Source organism: Hermetia illucens, chromosome 3, assembly GCF_905115235.1.
Source record: "Hermetia illucens chromosome 3, iHerIll2.2.curated.20191125, whole genome shotgun sequence".
Classification (NCBI taxonomy): domain Eukaryota; kingdom Metazoa; phylum Arthropoda; class Insecta; order Diptera; family Stratiomyidae; genus Hermetia; species Hermetia illucens.
This window is the reverse complement of record NC_051851.1, coordinates 65,611,541-65,637,082: the sequence shown is the minus strand read 5'-3', so window position 1 is coordinate 65,637,082 and position 25,542 is coordinate 65,611,541. Positions and strand designations below refer to the sequence as shown.

The 25,542-nt window shown below is 44.0% G+C and overlaps 2 protein-coding genes across 2 annotated transcripts; both read right to left on the bottom strand.

The window, feature by feature from the left end:
* Positions 1-5,797: 5,797 nt before the first annotated feature.
* Positions 5,798-6,820, bottom strand: LOC119651885 (keratin-associated protein 6-2-like). Its single transcript, XM_038055706.1, has 4 exons — positions 6,438-6,820; positions 6,039-6,381; positions 5,945-5,976; positions 5,798-5,886 (listed from the first exon to the last, which is right to left on the bottom strand). The coding sequence occupies exons 1-3, from the start codon at positions 6,516-6,518 to the stop codon at positions 5,954-5,956; spliced, it is 447 nt and encodes a 148-aa protein (XP_037911634.1). The 5' UTR covers positions 6,519-6,820; the 3' UTR covers positions 5,798-5,886; positions 5,945-5,953.
* Positions 6,821-11,639: 4,819 nt separating this feature from the next.
* LOC119651606 (cytosol aminopeptidase-like) lies at positions 11,640-24,275 on the bottom strand. Its single transcript, XM_038055259.1, has 5 exons — positions 24,119-24,275; positions 23,747-24,040; positions 12,698-13,408; positions 12,077-12,637; positions 11,640-11,990 (listed from the first exon to the last, which is right to left on the bottom strand). Exons 2-5 carry the CDS (start codon positions 24,011-24,013, stop codon positions 11,838-11,840), a joined length of 1,692 nt encoding a protein of 563 aa, XP_037911187.1. The 5' UTR covers positions 24,014-24,040; positions 24,119-24,275; the 3' UTR covers positions 11,640-11,837.
* Between the last annotated feature and the right edge of the window lie 1,267 nt (positions 24,276-25,542).

The window sequence follows — 25,542 nt, the reverse complement described above, 5'->3', positions numbered from 1 at the left end:
TAAACACCGGATCCACGCCAACGTTTCGGCGCCCAGGTTGTGAAGGAAGCATTCCTGACATCACTTTTGCGTCGGAATCTCTGGCATCATCGGTGGACTGGTGGCGAGTCCTAGAAGACTTCTCGGCAAGTGATCATCCGTACATTGCGTTCGAAGTGTTTGACACTACTTGCCGGCGAGCACCAACACGATGTTCCCCCTGCGTGTGGAATGTCGCGAGGGTGAACATCGGAAGGTTCGTCGAAGCTCTTGGAGCAGGTAGGGCCGCGCTGGCGGGCACTCCGGGGGGTGGTGGTGTCGCAGCTGACACCGTCGTAAATTCAGTGATGAATCTGATAACGACGGCGTGTGAGGCTTCCATGCCCCGGAGAGGCCCCAGGCGCGACAAGCCTTCTATGTACTGGTGGACGGCGGAAATTGCCAACCTACGGAAGGAGTGTCATAAGCTCCGCCGTTTGGCACAACGTTTGTGCGTCAACGAGGAGGCATGTGCCATAAAGGCCCAATATAGATCAGCAAAAAGGAGACTCCGCAGCGCTATAAATAACAGCAAAGCTCGCGGCTGGCAAAATCTTGTAAATGAGGTGAATGATGACCCGTGGGGACTTGGCTATAAGCTTGTCACTCGGAAAATCGGGGCTCTGCGGAAGCCCTGCATATTGAGCACCGACCAGATGGACCGCATTGTGTGGGCATTGTTCCCTAGACACCCTGTACGGGTTGATGTAAATAGCGCGGAAAGCGTCGTGGATTGCCCCCTTTTCACAATGGGAGAACTCGAAGAAGCGGTTCTCACTATGAAAAACAGGAAGGCGCCAGGTCATGATGGCATCCCAGCGGAAGTTTACAAACTGGTATTCCGCCAACGGCCAGAATTGCTGCTCGAAGCGTTCAACGTGTGCATGAAGGAGGGCATTTTTCCTTGTCGCTGGAAACTGGCCAGACTCGCGTTGATCAGTAAGGGTAAAGGAGACCCGGAGCTCCCGTCTGCATACCGACCGCTGTGTATGCTTGACACGGCCAGAAAAGTGCTCGAGGAGCTCATCAGGGGTAGACTCGCTGAAGCGATCCGTGCTGCCGGGGACTTATCCGCAAGGCAGTTTGGGTTTAGAACAGGGAAATCTACAGTGGATGCTATTATGGAGGTCGTAGATGCGTTTAATCGAGCCGGGGCACACAGCCGTCGATCTCGACGGATAGTGCTCCTCATAACGCTTGATGTCAGAAATGCCTTCAATTCCGTAAGATGGACAGATATGCTAGGCACACTAGAGAACTCCTTTCACGTGCCAAGCTATCTCTTGCGGATATTGAGGGATTATCTGAAAGACCGCTTCCTGTTCTATGAGACGCTAGAGGGCCAGAGGAGGATGGAAATCACGTCGGGAGTAGCGCAGAGTTCCATCCTAGGGCCGGACCTCTGGAACGCTTCCTACGATAGTCTGCTGAGACTCGATATGCCCGAAGAGTCGCGCCTGGTCAGGTGCAAGGCAGACTTGGCATATTGATGCGACGGGTAAGCGGATGGATGACTGCTCATGGTTTCAACCTTGCACTGGGAAAAACCGAAGTAGTCGTCCTGACCAGAAGGAGAATCCCGACCTTGCGTCCCATATCGATCGGCGAGTTGACTATAGAGTCAAAATCAGCGATTAAATATCTTGGTTTAATGCTCGACTCGAAGATGAGCTTCTTCGAGCAAATCAAAACAGCCGCGGACAGGGCTGCAGCAGGAGTCACGGCCTTGAGTCGGCTAATGGCGAATGTCGGCGGCCCTATATCAACTAGGAGACGTCTCCTCATGGGAGCAACGCAGTCCGTCCTTCTCTATGGTGCGGAGGTATGGGCTGATGCCCTTGACAAGGAGGTGCATCGTAAACGCCTCGCTCAAGTGCAGAGGCGGGGAGCTTTGCGAGTGACGTCTGCTTATCGCACCGTCTCCGAACCGGCTGTGATGGTGATTGCGGGAGTGATCCCCGTTGCCCTCCTTGCCAAGGAGCGCAAAACTGTCTATCGCCGTAAGGGCGAAAACTTAAAAGAAGTGGTTGCCCGTGAAGAACGTCAACGCACCCTTAGCGAGTGGCAAATTTCTTGGCAAAATGAGCCAAGGGACAAGTGGACTGCGCGGCTCATCGACAAATTAGACCCATGGTTGAACAGAAAGCACGGTGAGATTGATTACTTCCTTACCCAACTTCTAAGTGGGCATGGATGTTTTCAGTCTTACCTGCACAGGGTTGGGAAGGCGCGATCTCCTGATTGTGTGTTCTGCAATAGAGTACTATATGTTATATCTATATGTTGCACGTGCCTTCTTCTTTCTATCAGATAATAATAATAATCGTTGACGCAACAATCCATATTGGATCGGGGCCTTGAAATGTGTTAGAGCACTTCATTCAAGACCGTAACGGTACACTACAGTACACTGAAGATGGCAACCCTGATTTGACTTAGGTACTTATTCACAGCTGAGTTGATTAGCATCCGACATCCAGTCACAATAACAAACCCCTCTGCCACCAGTGAGATTTGAACCGCGATCTTCCGTTACGACAGCCCAGAGCTCTAACTACTTGAACTATCCATTCTATCAGATAGCTGACGATAAGTGAATCCAGATGTTTGGGTGCACCTGATAGTCGTCAAGGACCTTGTATTTGAATTGGCCGGAATGAAAGCGTTCTCCATATTCAGGCTAATTACTGCACACTTCCACACTGCATTTTCAAGTTAATAACCAATGTGCAGACAATAAGGAGTTAATCTAGCTCTGTGGAACTTCTCAATCTGATGAGCGTTCTAAACTTTTAACACTAGGGAGTAATGTGCAACATATTTGCTCCAGTATTTTTGTTAGGTATATCGTCGAGGCCTAGTTCTCTGTTATGTAAAATCTTTCAGTGAATATCCAACAGTATTATTGCTGCTTCCAATGATTTTTAAGATACATTTAGACGTTACAACATAGTGGCGTAACAAAATAGTGGCTGACATCGGCCTCGAAAGGGACATTTTACGAGGGTGTATCAAATACAAACGGAACTGACTTTTTGTCAAGATTCCGAAGTGTTCTTATATCGGGAAAGGATTGATGTGCAAGTAGACTGTCTGTGGAGCAAAGAATTATTATGAAGTGGTTGGCCATTCGAAATCGACAACGAAATAAACTATGAAAGGGTCTAAATAATCGTGGCAGATGTCCTGGAAGTTCGAAAGATCTTTGATAGATGCATGGCACGCCCAAAAAAAAGGAAGACAAAGTTTGTCAGAAGCATACAAGATACGCAGGAGGTGAAACTCAGTTTGCGGCCGAGTCAAGACCGTAAGCGCGTACTGCGCATCTGTTATCTCCTTCTTATTGGGTGTCATGTTTTTAAAGCAGTTCTGTGTGTGCGAATCCGTCTATGGTAATTACGCAACTAACCACAAACAACAAAAACGCACATATATAAATACATTTGGAAATTGATAAAGTGACATTGCGATATTATTCGGATCGCCGCCTTCTACAATTGTTTGTTGAAGATGCTGGGAGTGCTTAGTCGGCACCCACTTGGTGACGGGCCGGACCACTTGGGAAACAACTTACTTCCTCTTTTGTAGTCCATGGACTCCTATTTTCAAAAAATAAGGAAAAAGTTGACTGACGGTTTCGTCCAGGGTAGTGGCAGCTCATCAGACGTTACCTCACCTCTGCCCTGGGAGCAGCGTGATCGAAAGTAACGACACATGGTAATCGCTCCATTTAAATAGGATGGATGCATTTATGACGGATTTTACTTGAATATAATTCGTGCCTGTTACGTGTATATTATATTGAAGTAAAATCTAGTTAAATGGAGCGATTACCATCTGTCGTTACTTTCGGTCACGCTGCTCCCAGGGCAGAGGTGAGGCAGCGTCTGATGAGTTGCCTCTGCCCTGGATGCAACACAGTCGCAGGCATCAACACCATCATACAAATGGGAGCCAATATAAATGAAAATCCGCGGAACACAACTTCGATATTGACTGAAAAGTGCCGCCCAACGGACGTCATCTTTTTGTTCTGTGAAAATTCAAGGGTTGCCTACACAGTTTCACCTCTTGTGTATAATCTTCTTGGAAGCGTGATACTTCATGACAACGCACGTGGCCAAAGCAACGAAACGAAAACCTTAGAATATTCTCATGGGGTTTTCTCCCCGCGATTTTCATCCTTTTGGGCCACTAAAAAAGCGCTTGGGGATAAGCGGTTTGACCATCACGGAACAGTCTAGTCATTCGTGCGCAAATGGCTTCAAGAACTTTCTGCGGAATTTTATGATGGCTGGATTCAAAAGTCTTCAATTCGGTGGGAAAAATGCATTTCTTCGGCAGGAGAGTATGCAGAAAAATCAGTTCCGTTCACATTTAACACGTCCTCGTATGTTTGCCTGGAATGAAGTCGTCGCCCACGTTCTAAACGAACTGTGGGGGGAATGCGTAAACAAGGAGATGGTTCAATGGACGTGAGCAGCTTAAGGCTCTCTTCGTGGCTGCTAGCGGAGGATGACCGCGAGGCGCTGGAGCGTTATCCAGGCAGAGTACTACAAGCTTAGTACAGTGTCTACCACCTCAAACGTATTTCACCAGTACTCTATTACAAAAAATCAGAATCTATTGCAAATAACGATTTCGATACCGTATACCACTTCGTGATGGCCCTGTCAAGGACGATAACGGTATGTTCCATGTTCATGATTTGAGTTATCTATTTTGAATGGTATGGGAACGCCCCTCCAGACAAGAGTGATTATTTTCCGGCCTTAATGATTTCCACCGCGGAACTACTACGTACAACTCTTAGAATCTTTGCAAAGTTACTACTTCCACTCATTCGTTAATGGTGGAAATATGCAGTGTTCACAGTGTTTTATTGGAAGGGCTCTCATCTTTAAAACTGCAACTCGAGCCGTATTTGTATACTTTCTCCCGTTGCGAAAATATTAGCTAAGCTCATCTTTGAACGCAGTGAAGAACACCTCGAAAACTTAATCAAAAGAGAACAAACTGGTTTCCATTCTAAATCCTCCTGAACTGATGCCATTAGCACTCAAGGCATTTAGGGGAAACTAGAAGCCATTATCAGAGCAACATAAGTTACTACGAAATGTCAAATGTTGCATAGAGGTAAAATCTAAAGGAAATTTTTAGTTTAATGCGTAATCCCACTGGATGGCATCTTGTAACTGATTAAGGTACGACTGCATCTACGCGACGCGGCCACAAGCTGGACTGCCTGTGAAAATATCTTTATTTGATTTTTTAGGCAGCTATACATACTTGAGCGAGGGTGCGTGGTGTAATCTGTATATCTAGGGAGCGTCGTTTCTGCATTCGCTGCCGAAATGAATCTAGATGTATTGACAGCGCTAAATCACCCTTTGACATCTTATCCTAAGTCTGGAAGTATCTGAGCATGCACAACCATTTTTTGTTCATTTGAGGAAGTGTGAGTTCGCCCTCTACTTGTAAGGAGCAACTTATTCCCCTTTATCCTAACATAGGAACCGCTCTTTTTGGGCGAATACCAAACTTTTTTGAAAAATTACTCACCGCCGCTGGAGTCAGGGGATGGTCAATTTGAACTTCCAGAGCAGAAATACAGACGAAGAATTTATTCAGATTTCGTTTTCTGCAAATCCTTAGAAACAGCTCTTAGCGTTAGCCGAGCAATTTTCAGTAAGATGCAACTTTGTTAGTGTGCAGTCATGTAAAAGCAACTTCTGAATCAATTAGAACAGGGTGAGGTCTAGAATAAGAAATTTAAATCTTAAAATTCTAAATATTTATTTTCTCTAAAATATTAACTGATGTTTAGATTTTCCTTTCATTTGGTGCTATAGTTGTATATACAAATATCTGAAATGAATATAGATTAGTAACCGTTACTCAAATCGAAAGTACAAGAAAATATTACCCAGTGTTGCTAATAATTTTGTTTGCATTCATCTACAGAAACAAAACAGACTTTACGATCAACTGCCTAGCAACACAATTAGTCACATATTTACCACCAGGACAGTCGATGAGTTTGAAATGACCTCCAGTGTATGCATCTTTCACTGAGCAACCAGGCAGTCCCATGCCAGCGCCAGGACACCACCCACGGCCGACACAAGCGTTTCTGTCATCATACGGGTTATCGTCAAATCCATTTTCAAAGGACCCACTTCCCATGCCCGAGCTGTGGCCTAGCATATTTGCGCCGAAATCTTGCCCGAAACTCGACATGGGAAATCTGCCCATAGAAAATCCCCGTCCCATCCCACAGCCCATTCCACTTCCCATTCCACTTCCCGTGCCATAACCCATTCCAGCTCCAAAACCAGGATTTCTATTAGTGTCAGTTCCCCTCTAAATTGAAAAAACATTAGTTTCCTTGAAAGCCCTCTAGGTAAAGCACAACTTGCCGAATAGCCTGCAGGAGTCACAACATCTCCAGGCAAGAGTTCGCTAAGCTCTTCCTTGCCGTTTCCTCCACCGCTGGCCATTTTTTCACTAAAGCAACTGCAGTACTACGACGATACAAGCAAAAATGCACCCTCAAATTAAATGCAAAAGTTTCAGACTCCCTGCTCCTGACAGTCACTTTCGGTTACAAATAGATGTAGACAGTGGTGTGTTGATTAAATCCAAATCTTTGGAAACAAAGGTGTTTCTCTGTAAAATTACTACTAGATTTTTTTGCTGATTTTGTTAACCTAATTTAGGTTAAAAAGCTTTATACTGTTTTTCTTAAATTTCTATTTGAACCTAAAATAAGTACTACCAGTTGTTTTTGGAATAAAAGCCCTGACGTCAGCTCGGTGTAGCTGCACAGCCAACTAGATTTAGGGGAGTTAAGTTACAATTATTAACTACAGTGAAATTTATACTAGCATTCAAATATTTATTTTATTTATCTATAATATAATAGAAACGAAGAAAAGTAAGATATATTGCCATTGGGTTACAGTGTAACTTGGTAATTCTTAGGCAGTACAAAAACCAACCCTGTCAAGGCTCTTTTCGCCAATTCGCGCACCCGGCTATTGCCGGCTTTGAAACGGTATGTTCTCTGTGTTTGGAAGGCACATTTCGTAATATAAGCATCATTAGTCTTTCCGCTTCCACAAAACAGACTGTAGAGTCAAAGAAGGATACGTTCTACGAGGCAGTAAAGTGGACCCTTGATATGACGATGTCAACATCGTACTGAAAGATTTTAATAGCCAAATAAGGACGGAGCTCATATTCAGGCGATACGTTGGCTTCTCCAGATGGGACCACTTTCAACCAAATTGACCACATGTTAATTGAACGGCGCTACCTCGTTGGCATAGGGCTCCGAGCTCGAATAGCAATACCACCTAGAATCCCGTCTGACAATGAGGTGAGAGTGAATACTGAAGACATCTTCAACAAAGTTCTCCGGAACACCTATAAGCAGGAAATCTGTAGATGCCTCAATAACATCAGGTACTAAATGTCTTGCAGATGAAGCGTTGACAAATGGTTTTCACAACAATTTGAAGAACGTAATCATTAGCACTAAACAAAACATACTTGACCTCAATCGCAAAAAGTTGCAGCGAATGGTTCGACGACGAAATTTATGAGTAATTCCTCGACCGTTTGGTTGTGGATGAAATTCGTTTCAATAGGCTACGGTTGCGGGTCATTTAATCCCTATTGGTGAGCATAATCTTGCCTGGAAAGTCTATAAGGACAATATCAATGATAGGAAAAGTAGAAGTCGCCTACAAGCGTTACCTAAGCTACAGAAACGAAGCCAAACACCCTATCCACACGTTTTCGTTTGCGACTGTTTGACAAACATGTAGATGGATCTTAATATCTCCTACGCAAAAATTGTAGGCTACTTTACGATATCTGGTATCCAAACTTATACAGGAAGCTTCATGTTGAGTTTACATATTTGTGAAGCCTTAAGAAAAAGTCGGATGTGGAATCTTCCAGGGACAGCAGCCGAAACCGCTGGCGTGCACGACTCGTGGACGCATATCCGTGCCTACGTACTACACCGCTCCCGTACATGCTTCAACTGCTCATCCCGAGAAACTGTCGTTAGATACTACTTCGCGGGGCCGGTTAGCAATTATGCCGCGATTTCTGTATGGTTGTCATTCGCCTTTCCCTTTCCGCTTGCAGAGCTCCTTTTGCACATTAGCAACGAATGTCACTAATTCCTGCCATTTGTCTTCTAACTGAAGCATGCGCTGCACTAGATGATGCTCGCTCGGAATGTTAGTCCTCCACACCGCGAAGCGACTGCAATATAATATTGTATGCCCCGCGTGTTCTTCCTTGCCTGGCAGGTTGGGCATGATATATTTGTGGTACCCACCGTGACAAGACAGAAACTGCGTTAGCTGGTAACTACAGGCTCCATGGTGACAACTGACTCATATACGGATGATTTGAATCAGATTATGCCTCCATCGGCCTTTCAATGAGCTATCCCATCTGACGAATGATGATGACCTTTCCTCGCTCTTGATCAGTTGCACAGCATTGGGGGTTGGCGTTCTCCTCATGTAGATTCATGTCATTTCTTCAGCCAAGATGTCTATAGCTACAAATCACTCTTAGGGCACACGAGGCTTCTCTTGATTGCCTTAGTCTTAAATGCTGCAGCCTATACAGAAGCGGCATAGACCAAGACTGAGCTAATGACTCGCGGTGGTAAGACTCTACCGACGGTCTGTCAGTATTTGGAAGCATTCGCGAGAGTGCTGTCTGCAAGAGTGCTGCCTTTTTTTGACGTGTTTTACATGCACTTTAAATTTGAATCTATTGTCGAGCATTACACTTAAATATTTAACCACCTCCGCGAGCACTAGTCCGGCAGTTTCCATTCAACTCTTGATCTTACAGATCGCTTCATTCGCTGCTGCCTCAACCTTGTGGATGTACTTTGCAACTACAACCACAGCAATACCGTCGGTGAATCCTACTACTTTTAACTCTTCTGGTAAATGCAGGCAAAAGACTCTATCATTCATGATGTTCCACAAGAATGGATCCAGTACCGACCCTTGAGGGACTCCAGCTAAGACACAATATTAACTTGTGCCTTTGTTGTTCTCGTACTTTAGTTTCCTGATTATTCGGATGAGGAACGCTTTGATGGTCAACCAGTTTACAGGGTTAAAAACATTCTTCACGTCCAACATAGCCACTGCGCGGTGCTCTTTTGACTCTCTGTTGCCTTCTATAGTGGCTGCGGTGTCTACCACTACCTTTATTACACCGGCGGTGGAGTGATTTTTTCTTAATCTAAACTGCATCGTGAAAAGAGGCCTTTCATGTTCAGCTGTCTCGCACAATCTGTTGGCAATTATTCCCTCCAGTGCCGTGATTTCTTTCTCTTTATTTTAGACATCACCATTCTATAGGTCATGCCATGCCCCAAGTGTTGACGTCAGTTTCGCTGCAGAGGTTTTTTGAAATTTAATTTTGTTTTTGTTTGGTCGCTTTCTGCAAATTGTGCTTCAATTTTTTGAATGCGGAGAGCAGCTACTGGAAGTCCAATTTTCTCCTCGAATGTTGGACGATTGTTTGAGCTTGTAGTCATTTTGCTCTCAGCGTCTTTATTTGCTCACTCAACCAGTATGGTGAGCTTCTTCTGCTGGGAACTCTTCTCTACATTGAACTATCGCACGCGTTGAAAACTGAATTAGGTGCTTGGTCAACTTCTCTACTGATCCTTGGTTCATACTGGCGGGATTCATCACCAAGGCAAACGCATCTTTATCGAAGAAGCTATCCTTCCATTTTGGACCTGTTTGCTTGAGGTTCTGCGCTATTCTATGTTCTTTGATTTTAAACACTTCCACCTGATGATCACCTTACGTAGAAGGGAAAAGCCATACGGGCTTTACGATATGTGTTTGTCTCATCGTTATTTGCAATTTCTAATTCCAAAGAATTAAACGTTTCTAGTAGCCTATGACCTTTGCCGTTAGTATACTTGCTACACCACTTTGTTGCCCACGAGTTGAAGTCACCGCCGATAATGAGTTGGCCTTTAGTGTTTGCGTCTGTCGCGATATTATCGACCATAGACTGGAATTCTTCTATTGTTCTACTAGATCTTGCATAGCAACCGTAAAAGTTGATGACATTTATTTTAGCTAGGACGAATCATTGTCTGATATTTTAATGATTCGTTGATTAGAACTACGCCTGCTCTCTCGTCTACTACAGTTTGTGCCAAGAGATTGTGAGCCGCTCCGCAGTGACTGAGGTTTATCTATGTTACCTTCATATTGATTTCGTACTATTCAAGGCCCTCCTGAACACCGGACATTTATTACTACCGAAACTCCTGCATCGTCTGTCCTGATTTCTACAATGTTTGGCAAAGTATCCAATTACCAGGCATTTGAAGCGATTTGTAATCCTCGCCTCTTCACGTTACGACCTTATGGTCCATAAGTCCTTATGGGATTTTGTGCTCACCGCGCTCCTAAGGTTTATTTCAAGGACAACCTTCCCATAGTTTTTTTACACTTACAGCCAGGTATGACTTCAGACCTTGTTTTCCGGCGCAAGGAAACCGCCGGCACCCTCTCTTGTTAGTTGTAGATGCGTTGGCCGACGGTTACCTCGAGTAAGTGAGAGTAGAATTTGGTAGCAGGGCTGTAGGCGGTAAATCAGAGTGCATTTCTCAGTTTTTGATCATAGTATACCGTGCATGCGGCTTATCACTTTGAACCGCCAGATGAAGGAGGGGTGTAAAATGCAGTTTGGCAAGTGAATTCTCATTAGCGCGAATTACGTGACCTTATCATCGAAGATGCCTCTCTCGCAGTTTTTCTACGATTGGTGCAACCCCATATCGATCGTAGATATCCTCATAGCGGATGTGATCAAAACGTGCCACGCCACTAGCCCAACGCAACATCTTCGTCTCCATTACTTCAAGACGCCGTTCATTGCCTTTTATAGTCGGCCAATACTGAGAACTATAGAGGACCACAAGATGGACGACACTGCGGTAAATTCTGGATTTACGACGTTCGCTGATACTTCGATCACAAAGAACAACTGTTGTGGAGTGTCACTTCATTCAGGTTGCGTTAATGCGTGAAGCAATTTCATTACGCAGTTCTCCATTGCCTGATTGCATTGACCCGAGATATTTAAATTGCTCAGTTGTGTTCTCAGGTTACTGCCGCTGACAGAACTGAACGATTTAAATATCTCGAGCCAATAGTATCGGCCAATGGAGGAACTGCGTAATACTCCGCACATAGGGAAACACAAAACGGTTTATAACTGAAGCGTCAAGCTTCCGGTTTTTCGACTTGTTTTTATATTCCAGCGAAAACTCTTGAAAGCGACACATGCGAATACTTTGCTAGAATCCGCCTTTATGTCGGAATTTATTACCAATATTCGAACTATCTGTAATCAAGTCTCCTCGCTAAATATTCTTATACAAATTCTGCATCCTTGATAACTATCATTATTCCAAATTTTAATTGGCATCACCTCATTTTTAAAGTGATTTTCGTAAAAATATGCTTGTAGCACTATTTCTTTGCACAGCTGAGATTAGTTTATCAAAACGAATATACCGTTTTCAAAGAAATAATACAACCAAGTGGACTTTAAATTTACTTTTCGTTTACATATGAAGTAAAATGGTTTACATATCGAATTGGAACTTAACTAATGATCACATACTACATCATATTCAGCTACTTAAACCTATAATTATACTTAAACACAAGACAAAAGGTCCTCCGCTTCCGCTCTATTTATAGTACTATACGATCTGTATACAATCAGACCTGCGTTCATCAATTTGCGCCTTGTTGATTCGTGGAGGGGTCGTTTTCATGGCACACAAGTTGGGCGATGAATTCAATTATTGTCCTCGTGGGACGGCCAGCCATTCCTTCGCGGAGGTACTCAAAGTTTAAACCATTAGTTCTCATCACGTTTCTGGTATCCTATGAAAATTAAGGGGTTATGAGCAACAGAACACTCTCATTGTACACTAATATTCTTTATGAATGAACTCTCATTAGATACTTACAATATGCATCCATTGCCCGCAAGGTACGAACTCCTTCAAGAATGCGGCATTTTTGCAAGGAGTGCCATGCCCTTTTTCTCTACCACAAGTTTGTACATCGCAATGCTTTCCTTTTGTCATCATATATGAGAAATGCCGCCAGAGGGGCATTCGCCACACTCGATCACCACTATGGGCTGCAGCGTTTTTCATTTGCTGCCACAGTTGCTCCGAGTTGGTATAGATAGCTGTTGCTGCTTCGCAAAAGCCATACTTTGCCTCTCTTGTGGTGGTTCCGATGTCAAGTATGAACCTGGGCCAAAAATTCTGAGCGTAAAGTAGGGCATCTATTATTACGTAAGCATCCTCGTGGCTGGTGTCTTCCAGTTCTACGCTTTTTCCGCTCATAGTTTTCGTGATGTCTCCGGGCTTGCAGGAGTTACACCCGAGAACATTTTCACATAAGGGTATTAAACCTCGGATATTAATTGGTAACTGCAGAGAGGCTACTGCCCTGCAAACTGCCACTACACAAGCCGCTCCTGACATATCAGCTCGCATGTTACGCAAATCATCTTTTTCCTTAAAGTTGATAAACTAAGGTTAAGAATACAGAGATGGAAGGTTTATAGTAAGCATTACCTTAAGGCATAGGCCACCTGCATCAAATGTAAGGCCCTGACCAACCAGGACTATTGGCCTTTCTTCGCGATTTGTTCCAAAATAGCTTAGCTCGAGAAATATGGGAGGTTCACAAGAAGCCTTCGCTATAGCCAGAAATGCATGCATTTGTTGGCTTTCAGCCCATCCTTTTACTTTCACTTCCACATTGACACCTGATTTGCAGAGAACATCAACGACATTTTGTGCGAAATAAGTAGGACTGAGCTGATTGGATGGGGTTTCTTGTAGTTGTCTCGCTAGATTCTGTGCGGCAGCTTTTTGTAGTCCTATCCGCCAACCATCCCAATCACATTCTTCGCCTTTTTCAACATGTAAATCAATTTGTGGAACCACGATTTGATCTAATTTGTCTTTATAATCTTGGTAGGCCCACACACTTAGTGCTGCTCCCTCCGCTGCTGATTCGGCGTGTCCGAAACTTTCGACAACAATTTTTTCAACGTGGATTTGCTGTAACGCTCTACATCCAGTAGCAACAGCCCTGCGTATTGCTTCCTTATGTTCGTCTATCAATTCGTGTGAATCGTACCCTAGACATTCAGAACCCAAACCTACGATACATATGGCCGAGTAGCTAGGCTCTAAATTGTAGAATATTCGATATTCGCCTCTACGGGGCATCGGACCAGCCAAACGGAGAAGTTCTAGAAGTCGTCCTGCTGTTTTCGACTAGAACAATATAAAGCAATCATCAAAGAAATAAAATAATGGTGACGTATCTATGATCTGAAAATTTAAGAAGCACTAAAATAAATATGATTAGGAAAACTGTAGCAACCTCAAATGGGCTAATATCTAGGAAAAGTTCGAAACGATTATTATTACTTAAGGCTATTTGCTAGCTTACAAAGATAATGCTCCTGCCCCCAGTGGTAGCATTTTATGTTAGCCACACTAGATTGAAGGAAAAGATTGTGCACCGCAGTTAAAGTTATGGTTTTAACTTATTGAACGAAGACAGAAGTTAGGGTTTTTTGGTGCATCTCCAGGATAATAGTATCATCTCAGGATACTCAGAAACAGAAGGCGGCGGAGCTTGGACAGTGCGTTTTTCCAATGAGCCTGTAATGTTCTATTTCGGCAAGTACTTTGAAATTAAAGCAAAGAGGAGAGAGGCAGAAAATATTAGTTTGTATTAAGGCATTGAGACCTCTGCAGATTGTGAAAGCAAGAACTGCGAAGATGATCCGCTACAAGTCTGAATCAGCGAAAAATTTTAGAATGTCTTAGTATTGGTGTCGTAGTTAAATTTTGAAGAAGTGGCGACACAAACAGTTAATAGATCCGTAAAACTTGAAAGGGAAAGAATATTTGAGTCCAGTTTTCATTTAATTTCAAATGCAATTCTAGATAAAAATAAATTCGTATGCTTGGTTTCCTTCTGTGTAAGTTCAGTGAAAGTCAAAAAGTGTACAAATTAAAAACGCCTCTTTTTCAACTGCCGGAATCATTCCATAAAGTTATCGACTATAAACACCTCCTTCTTCAGCTGAACTTCCGTTCTTTTGCCTTCTAATCTAACCCATGCCAACGCTTACGATTGCCGTGAACGCTTTGATAGTTTTTTTTATGTGTTGAATTTTAATTCTCTTCCTCGAAGCCCCGGTTTATTTAGCTTAGCTGATTCGTTATCTGTGATGCTTCGTCGAGGCACCGTTTCTTTTTCCGAAGAACACTGTCAATAAATCTGGATATTATATTCCAGTGCTCTTCGGTTTTTCCAATAATGTTGCTAACATTGCATGCGTCAATTCTCGAGTTGAAGGTTACTCACTTGCATGGCCTCTTTGCAACTGATGAAAGTAAACTCTGCAGTATCTATTTCCGCATTACCACCACAATGAGGTGAAATTATTTGAGAAAATAGCCTGTCTAAGAACCATAATGTCGTTAGGCAGAAGTTTATATATGATTGCCATTTAGCCCTTAGTGTGGTATAGCGCGTCAACCACACCTACGCCCCATCGTTCTCGGTTGCTTGGAACGCGCTTCAGCTTCTCTCCACTACTTCCCGAGACGCTAGTACTCTACCTCCACTACATGGCGTAGCCCGCAATGCAATTGTCGCCAGTCCTTAAAGTGCCACTTCCGCCTCCCGATCACATCGCGTACGTGTGCCACCAAGTTTTTTTATTGTTATAGTATCAGGCTAACTTAATCTGATGATACGACACGCAAAGTTGATGAAGGTTTGGAGCTTTTGAGTGGCAGTGGTGGTCACTTTCCATGTGCTACTTCCATATAACAGCACAGAGAGAACACTATCATAGAACCGTTTCAGCTTTAACTTGTTGTTAAGATAACTGCATTTCCAGATTTTAGACAAGGTAACGAAAGCGAATCTAACGCTGTTAATACTTCAGGCAACATCCAGTTCTGTAAACTTTCGCCGGAAACCAAACTTCCTAGATATACAGATTAATCAATGCCTTCGATGCGTACTAATGCAGATAGATTGGTAGATTTCTATGACCCATTCGACAGAGAACCTGGACCTACTGGTGTTTATCTTAAACTCAACTCCCTCCCCTAATAATAAATTCCTTCTGCCCGCCATTGCCCGTATCGGTTAATAAGTTCTTCACCCCCTTCCAATTTTCGATCCGCTCCTACGCTTCTGCAGTCAACTAGATCTTATGACACCCCTTCAATACGTAATCGATGACCTTCACCGGAGAGAAGAGCATTTCTGATGGCAGCCCAATGCTCGCCAATATTCTCAGCGGGTTTACTGAGTGCCTCTGCCTTCCGAATAGAAAGATAGCTCTCCCTCTATGGAGCGACAGTTGGATCACACAAGCGGTCTATGTGAAACTTGGAAGGTCGAAATTTTCCAATCTTGCGAGAAGTGGCGGACGCAATACACAAGCGAACGTAAGCGAAAATGAGCTGGTGATCCCTCCTTTCAAGCGTGATATCAGCGTCTCTCTTGTTACGCACCTCCAACAGACAACTAAGTAGTCAACCTGATTGTTCGTACGTTTTTGGTCAGAAATAACCAGACACGGGTTTTGCGTACAATACATTGCCGCAAGAAGGAGAGGCTTACTCTCCAGAGTACCACCATCACACTTCCCTTGTCTATGGCTAATCGCTTTTTGTTGTTGTGTTGGGAGTTTTCGTTCGAGTTTGAGCATTTTAGGACTTTCGTTACCGTTGTCGAAAAGCCTGCGCGTATTCTAGAAACTAATTATAGTCCATTTTCGATAGCCAAAAGTTTTCGGCTAGAAGTCAGTGCCTATCCGGGGCGTTCTTGACGCTTCGGTAGCAGTAAAATTTAAAAATGGGTAAGTTGCTTTTTACGAACTTTACGCCTCTTACGACAAGCAGGGAAGACTTACGAGTATATTCTTCAGCCACAAACACAAGTCCTAAGGACCAAGCTAATCGTTTACTTCACCGAAATCCCTTGTGACCTGCATCCGCTATCTGGCTGCCATCTATCCTGCTATCTAAGGAAGCTCTCAATTCGAGGCTTAGTTGCCTGAATTGTTCTAGCATGAACTTTTTTTCATATTTCAAATTTTTTTCGTCCTTCACGCAAAAGATGATGGGAGTGACCCCAATGATATAGAGAACTGCCGCTTCAGGATGTGTGTGATGTGCTGAGGCTATTCTTAGTGCGAATTTTACTTGCAGAAAAAAATAGAATTCTCGTCAACTTTACATCTGAAGTGAATCGCACTATATTCTTTCGTTATTGCCATTTAAAGTTTAGGCTTACTCTGCCTAGGACATCCAACATTTCAGAGGTTCAAATTGTGGACCTCCACTTATGGTTATGCCCTTTGCATTAAATACTTAGCATTCGCTTAACCTCTTCTATATTGCACACAAGTATTACAGCTGAAATATCAACGGCATAACCAACTAGATAAGTACTATCCGACATTTCAATCTATGAATCTCTGCGTACAAGTTAAGCCCAAAAGGGATATCTGCACTTTAATAATAATCCTCGGTAGTATAGTGGTCAGTATCCCCGCCTGTCACGCGGGAGACCGGGCTTCGATTCCCCGCCGGGGAGCCAAACTCCGCCGAAGCCGGTCCCAAGCCCGGTTGTGAAAGGAGGAGGGATGGATAGCTTCAGTCTGAATGGCTGTACGCCACCGCAGCGTCTCAGGGGGTATGTGGGAAAAGTGCAGGAACTTTGTAGTCTTGCAGATTACTCACTAAGGAAGCTATCTCAACACCTGGCAGCTAGGGATAAAATCCACCACCAAAAATGAGAAGAAGGAGAAATCTAAGGTCCGGTACGGATAACCGGCGGGAGTCGTCTGACTTGGTCACTGGGTTGGGTTCTCGTAATGGACAGCACGGCGTCGAAACCGCTAGTCGTGGGGCGGTTCGACGTCTAGGCGCCACGACGACCAGTAGCACAGCTCCGCCTGCTGCAGCTGTTTCGCCACAATCTGTGGCGACCACTTCAGCAGGTTCGCGTAGGAAGCGGATGAAATCGACTGAAGAAATGAACCTCTTCATCATCCGCTCCTACTACGGAATAACGGCAGGGGCGGGTACAACATCTTTACGCCCCTTATTGCACCAGAGATTCGTCGAGCGTTTCCCGCAATTCGCGCACGTGACTGTGCAGCGAGTCGCAGACCAGTACCGCTTTATTACTCGCAGCGACACAATCCCGGCCACCATCAGGGAGCGTGTTCGACTTGAAGTCATCGGGGAAACTGGTGACCGAGAGTCGATGGGGGCAGAGACGGCAGCATCAACAACACCACGCCGCACTGCAGGTAACAGTTTGAGTACTCGCCGAAGCACTCTTCTCCACCGTCCAGCTGAGGCTTCCGCTGAGGTTCGGGACGAATTCCAAAGAGCATGTATAGAATTTTCGGATATGGATCCTTTGCATAGACCAGGTATTCCCAGGCTCTATCTATCTCTCTCCAGCAACTCCGGGAATTCTATCTCAAATCAATGATGAGATTGCATCTCGACTGTGTGCTGATATGTCGCTGTTGCAACTACAATCACTTGTGCATTATGGTGCAGTTGCGGCTGTCAGATTGCACGGTCAGAAGGTTCGCTTTCGTGTTATTGGTTTGAGTGATAAAAGGGATTCACCATGGAAAATTCGTCTGGAACGTCGGCGGGACTCACTAAGGCAGGACATTGCTAGATTGATTCAGATCAGCACTGGCAATGCCAGCCGACGGGTGAGAAATAAAGGGCAGAGGGTTTACCGGAACTATGCCATCCCCTGTGAGACACCCGTAGTTGAAATTCTGGACACACTAAAACAGAAACTTTCTGTCATATGCAGTCGGTTACGACGGTATGGCGAAAGTTATTCCAGACGTGTCCAGAATGCAACATACGCGAGGAACCAGCGGAGCTTTTTCAGATCTCTCAACGAATCCCAACAGAGTGCCCAGACAATACAGTTCTCGGTGACGGAAGCGAAAGAGTATTGGGGTGGACTTTGGGGGTTACCCGCCTAGCATGCTGAGTGGATCACCGCCGAAGGCACCCGCCATGCCAATATACCTGGCATGAATTTTGCGGATGTTACCGAAGAGGAAGTTCGACGAGCCATAAACACCTCGAAGAACTGGAGGGGCCCAGGTCTGGATCGGGTGCAGAATTTCTGGTATAAGAAATTTACCAGCGGAAGGGTGGCATACCAACTTTTTGGTGCGTATATCTGAGGGTGCTAATACAGAGCCCATGCGTATACCGAGGGTTATCTTCCAAGGGGATTCGTTGAGTCCCCTTTGGTTTTGTATGGCACTGAACCCCCTTTCATGGCTACTGAATGATGCTAGAGGGCATGGTTTTGCAATAAAGTATGGCCTACGTGCTAAGTGCGAACTGACAACTGAGTTGGTGATCTGAAGGAAGCTCTGCTGTCCGAATTCCTGCGACGTGTAAAGCTGGTGCTGAAATCGCATCTCTCGGGGAAGAATAAAATAAGCGCGTTGAATGTATTCGCTATCCCTTCACTGGCTTATGCATTCGGAATATTGCCGTGGACGAAGACCGATCTGGAAATCGTCCAGCGGCGGATACGGACAACTATGTCCAAATTCCGAATGCATCATCCAAAGTCTGCCGTGGAGCGGATGAACCTGCCTCGTGACATCGGAGGTAGGGGCGTGGTTGACGTGGCGGCACAACATCATCGCCAAGTCGACTCGCTGCGCGCTTATTTTTACAGCAAAGAGCAGGCCAGTCCCTTGCATGCGGCTGTCTGTAAGGCAGACTGTGGACTGACTCCACTTAACTTGAAGGATCGATCTTTCAATCCTCTGAGTGGGGTGAACTCGGACCAAGAGCGGATCGATCAATGGAAGTCGAAGGCAATGCACGGTAAACACGTGAATTGTCTTTGGTAGCTATTTGTCGATTTGCATCTGTCGAACAGATGGCTGTGTGCTGGGGAGCTCTTTGCCGAGACGGAGGGGTTCATGTGTGCCATTCAGGATGGCGTGGTCGCCACCCGAGCTTATAAAAAGCTCATCATGAAAGAACGGGTGGAGAACGACCAGTGCAGAATGTGTGGTTTGGCGTTAGAGACTTTGGACCATCTCATTTCTGGCTGTACTGTTATGGGACCGGTGCAATACATCACCAGGCATAATGCTGTATGTAAGGTTATCCATCAAAACCTTGCATACAAGCATCACGGGAACATGTCCGGTTTACCGATATGAGCCGCAAGTAGTACTTGATAGTTCTGCTTACAGCATCTATTGGGACCGGGAAGTTCTGACTGATCGCCATACTCTATACAACAAGCCTGACGTAGTTGACAAGACGGGTCGCTGAGCGTTTATTATTGATGTTGCTATCCCCCATAAAAGCAACATTGAACGGAAATACGTGGAGAAGAAGCTGAACTATGAGCCATTGGCTCGGGAAATCAAAGAAATTTGGCGTCTCGAGCGGGTGGTTGTAGTTCCCATAATATTGTCAGCTACAGGTATTGTACCTAAATCCCTAACGACTTCCTTGATATACTCTCACACAGTCTGGTTCAAACCATGCAGAAGTACTCCATTCTGCATACGTGCTCGATGTTGCGGGGAGTTCTCGACGGATTCTCCCATTAACCTACCACCACCACCAGAGTCCCTTTAGTTTTTAAATAGGTAGGATCGTCCGAGCCTAAATGCTTGGCACTTAGTGCTAGTATTAGGTAAAATCCGGCATCTGCCGAGATTGTGATATCATAACTCGGAAATATAAGCATATAAGCATGGGCTGATCACGGGAACATGTCCGGTTTACCGATATAAGCCGCAAGCAGTACTTGATAGTTCTGCTTACAGCATGTATTGGGACCGGCAAGTTCTGACTGATCGCCATACCGCACACAACAAGCCTGACGTACTGTTAGTTGACAAGACGGATCGCTCCGCGTATATTATTGATGTTGCTATCCTCAATAACAGCAACATTGAACGGAAATACGTGGAGAAGAAGGTGAACTATGAGCCATTGGCTCGGGAAATCAAATAAATTTGGCATCTCGACCGGCTGGTTGTAGTTCCCATAATATTGTCAGCTACAGGTATTGTACCTAAATCCCTGACGGCTTCCCTTGATGTCCTGGAACTTTCGCACAGTCTGGTTCAAACCATGCAGAAGTACACCATTCTGCATACGTGCTCGATGTTGCGGGGAGTACTCGCCGGATTCTCCCACTGACCTACCACCGGCCACCACCACCAGCGTCCCTTTAGTTTTTAAGTAGGTAGGATCGTCCGAGCCTAAATGCTTGGCACTTAGTGCTAGTATTGGGTAAAATCCGGCATCTGCCGAGACATTTCTCTTTAAACTTTTCTTGTATGCGTTGTTCTCACGCTTCTGCGAATAAAACGACGTTACCTAAAGAAAGTGAATACCTTTCAGGATATGTTAGTCACAGTAAACTGAGAAGATGTCTCCGTGAGAAGATGACACCACGATCGAGTACTCAAGTTGCAGCCGAGGCACGAATTTGGAGGCCTTACGAGATTCATGTTGCCCTACGGAGAAATCTATGGAAGGCCTTCCCTCCGCTTAGTGGAAGACTTGCTCTTAGGCGCGGTGAACTCGAAATGAAAGTACTACAATTTCCATAATGAGAGCAATTATAAATCTGACGAGAATCGTCTCTTCTACCTTTACTAAGGAAAGGTGCTGGTAATATGGAAGCAACTGGCCTAGTAACAGTATGTGGAAATGGATCCATGCAGACCGAATACCGTACACCGGCCCTGCTGCTGGCAGTTGACAGCACGGTGAAGTTTCTTGGGAATGAGAATCTGAGCTTGGCTACACCAATAGGAGTGGAATTACCTATAGAAAACGTACACAAAAGGGCGGAATTTTCCGTGAAGGGCAGAAGGTAAATCCCGGTGAGGTCTTATAATTTGGTAGGTTTAGTTTAAGTTTTAATTTCTTTGCCTAGTGTTCCTGTTTTTCCCCTAATTTTATTTAAAGTAATAGATTATAGCCGTCGAATTGTTCAAAGCTATAAATCATAACCCACACACCAATATAAATTCCTTTGATGAATACTTGTACTTGTTATTTAAGCTGAAAAAGGCAGCAATAGCAAATAAATTGCCATAAATCCTCCTTGCAGCCAACGTGTCTCTGGTTTGAGGATTTTTTCTACACCTTGTTTTCTTCTTAACTAATATTATTCATATTCGTGTCCATAAAATATGAGCAAGAGTCTTCCCTGTTTGTTGTAAGAGGCGACTAAAAGGAAAGGAAGAAGGAAAAAGGGCTAGTAACCTGCAAATTTTGAGACTTTATTATTCCCGAAACGTCAGCAACGCCTCGGATAGAGGCTGATATTATGGTTTCAACCCTTAGCTATCGAAAACTGACTATGATTAGTTTTTGAAATGTGCGCACACTTCCCGACAACAGTAGCGAAGGTGCTTAGAATGTTCGATTTTTTAAAGTTAAGCGGAAATTCCAACGAAATAAGCTTGGCATTCTGGGCCTAACTGAAGTAAGATGGTGGGGCTCTGAAGAGTACGTCCATAGAGTGCATTTGCACTCTGGAAACTCGAGTGCTAGCAGATGCAAATCAAGGTCGGATTGCTTCGCCCTTGAAAATGATCACCATGTGATATTTGCTTACGTTCGCTTGCGTATTGCGAGCCCCAAAACTCAGCATCGCTTGCATGATCTATCTGTTTCTATACAGTGAGAGAGCTATCTGACTGATGGGATGGCAGATATACAGAGTAACCCGCCTGAGAATATTAATGAGCATTGGGCTGCCATCAAAAATGCTCTCTTCTGGGGTACTTCGCAGGTCGTCGGTCACTTCTCGAAGAGGCGTCATTAGATCCGGCTAACTGCAGAATCGCGAAAGGGATTGACGAACGGAGGGGGTTGGAAGCTCTATTGACCGTTGCGAGTAATGGTGGACGTGGCGCGTTCGAAATCCGATACCGAGTGAAATCGCGAGAAATTGAATGTAGTGTGGGCCACGGCAAAAGTAAATTTGCTATTGCATTGGTTAGGGAAATGGAAGATGCCGCAGAACACATGGACGTGCTCCCTGGCGTTGCAATGATAATAGTTAAAATAAACCTGGAACTCATAAGAAAAATCTCCGGATTCTTCTGTATTAACCACATCAACACCTTACAGATTATTTTGGAACAGTGCGCGGAGGTTATATCTTCGCTTCACCGGTTTCTCATCGATTTCGAGAAAACTCTCGATAATGTGAAAAGGCAGCGCATTGGTAATGGGTAGCACTTTGTGTATCTAGGAAGCAAGGCACCGACCTGGATGTTGCTCGACGCATTAACAGCGCTAGTTCCCGTTTTGCTGCCTTGTCTAAAATCTGGAAATGCAGTTATCTCAACACCAAGATCAAGTTGAGACTGCTTTCTGCTACTGTTCTTTCAATGTTGCTAAATGGGAGTAGCACACTGAAAGTGAACCCCAATGTTACACAAAAGCTTTAAACCTTGGCCAACACCTGTATGTGCCACATCATCGCAGTACGCTTTATCAGCCAGCTATCTCAAATGAAGAATTTTGTCGGCGCACAGGCCTTCCCTCCTATGCACTGTGATTGGAAGGCGAAAGTGGCCCACTAAGATGACGCAACAATTGCATTGCGGGCTACTCCATGTAGTGGAATCCGCTCTCCCAAGATGACGAACAAGTAGGTTGTATCCCACGGGCACTTGGCACGGAACAGTAGAGGGGTGCACGGATGTCAGGAAGTCGTGCGGGGAGCTGAAGGGCATTTCAGCTAACCGTGAACCATGGCGCATGGGTGCGGATGACGTGCTATAAACTACAAAGGGATGAATTGGCAACCATATATTTTGTTTGTAATTATTCCCGACCCTGGCACGCATAGAAGAACGCATGGCCTTGCCGACAGGATACCTCACTAGAAATTCATTAGTTCTTACTAGGCATGAAAAATACAGAACTAGAGTCCAGGAATAACCAAGCACCCAGATAACTTCTTTATAATTGCTAGTTCTGCCATAAGCCTGTTTCTTATGAGATTGAAATCGATCTGAAGATATTCTAGCAAATTTGAGCTAGGGTTATTTTACAGCCCTAATAATCACGTCGCTTCGAACAAGCTAAAAGAGACCATTTTCTTAAATAAATCAAAACTTTTTGATAGATATATATCTAGCAACAATTTTCTTCTTAGATAGAAATTAATGGTATATGATGCCACGTTCAATATCTCTTTCTTCAGAACTAGCATAAGATAGCATCTTTCCATCTCCAGGGGTAATGTTGGGCAGTTTTCTATGTAAGAGCATTACTTACACAGAGGTACATAATCTCAGCTCCCTGAAGACGACCGGAAATACTTTTTCCTTACATAATTCACATAAGGAAACCTTTTCCAATGACCTTTACTTTCGTAAGAGAGGGAATACTAGCTTTCAATAAGTATTAATTACAAAATCAGTACCTAAGCCCATAATGTTTTGTTGGGAAGGGTGTATGTGATAAAACATAAAACTTTGAAAGCATTGAAAGGTTAGATGTTCATCTCACCTTATTATATTTGTAAGCGATTGGGGTAAGAATTCCAGGATCAAGTTTATTGTCCTCCATGCTGTACACGCCAAGCACAAGTCCTCTAAGGTTTGGATCCGAACATTGCCTACCATCTTGCTCGTCGAGTTTGCTGTTATCAGGTTTTGTCGCATTTTTGGGAGTTCCTATTGCAAAAGTTGTTGGTATTTTCCCCAAAGCGGAATATAAGCGAGATCCATTCGGATTAAATTTCAATACACAATATCGTATTGTTCTCAACGCCATTACAATGAAGGGGAATCAACGGTTGACCTAAACAGGGAGCAGAAACCATGTATTATAGTTTCAGATTGTAACATTGAGTAGAAAATTTATTAAGAGGAGACATACTCTTTGTAGAATTTAGTAAGATAATCAATTCAATCACAATTTACACACTAACTGAAATTTAAATTTAATTCGGAAACTTTCAAAGACTTAACTAAATAAAATTCTCGATATGCTTATTCACTTATAGATGTAGTTCTGTAGTGACAATTTTGAGCTTGGGATTATTCGATAAAGGCACTAGATTAAAATTCTACACGAACAGTGTTTTCGTTTCAGTTGGTAAACAAGATCTGGATCTGTGGGTATGTATTTGTAGTTGGGCTTCAATTTAGGGAAGTAGTTTTCATGTTATCTTTTAAGAAATTAAATCGTCGAGTTCCATTCATTCGAGTAATGAAGGCAGAATCATTTATACGCTAACGGGAAGGTTATTAAAGCTTTGAGCAAGTCGCTATCTTGGCAAGGAATTCGAAAGGCTTGTCGACGTGCCACTTGATTTAGGATGCAATTCCTGCTCGCCCTAAAGGGGTGTTCGGATCTTTATTAGTAGCAGAGTGTTTAGCTGGACACATATCTATATCGATTATTTCTGCTCACACAAAACCAATAATCCACATTTGTCACTTCTGGCGATATGCCTTTTATCCTGACCCTCCATTTGTTCGGACGGTGTACATTTGGAGTTCTACTTATTATTATCTATCAGGTCTACGCCTGCTTTAATAAGGAACTCTAGACATACCGGTTTTGCGCCGTCCTGGCTATCCGGCCTAGACGTGAATGCACCAGAGGTCTGCAAATACGTGCCAATGCACCACATAAAAAAAGTGCATGAACTCTTATTTGCAAACTTATATATGTTGATATTTAACAAAAGGAAAGAATACTTTACAAAACAGGTCTTCGCTTTGACGTTGGATGCAAAGTAGGTCGGATGAAGGATCGAAACATAGAAAACATAATATGAGGCTCTCAAAAATGACGAATCCCGAAAAATGTAGAAAAAAAACCATATCAAATCTTGTTTGAAAATAACTAAAATAGTGTCCGGATAGCTGAGCGGTTAGAGCACAGGTCTGTCGTACAGGACGTCGTGGTTCAAATCTCACTGGTGACAGTGGAATTTATATCGTGATTTCGGATTTCGGATACTAGTCGACTCAGGTGTGAATGAGTATCAGGGTAATAATCTCGGGCGAGCGCAATGCCGACCACATTGTCTCCTATAGGGTACTGTAATCCTTTAGTGTACTGTTACGGTCTTGATTGAAGTGCTCTAACACGCTCCAAGGCTTTGATCCAATATGGATTGTTACGCCAACGATTATATTATTATCTGTTGACAAAATCAGCAGATTGTTGTAAACAAACTAAAATGGATTCGGCAAATGAATTTATGGTTATTATGTCTTAATTGAAATGGGAAAGGGTAACGCTTCGTGCTGCTTTACAAGCATTCTATCTGTCTATCTTTACTCGGAAGC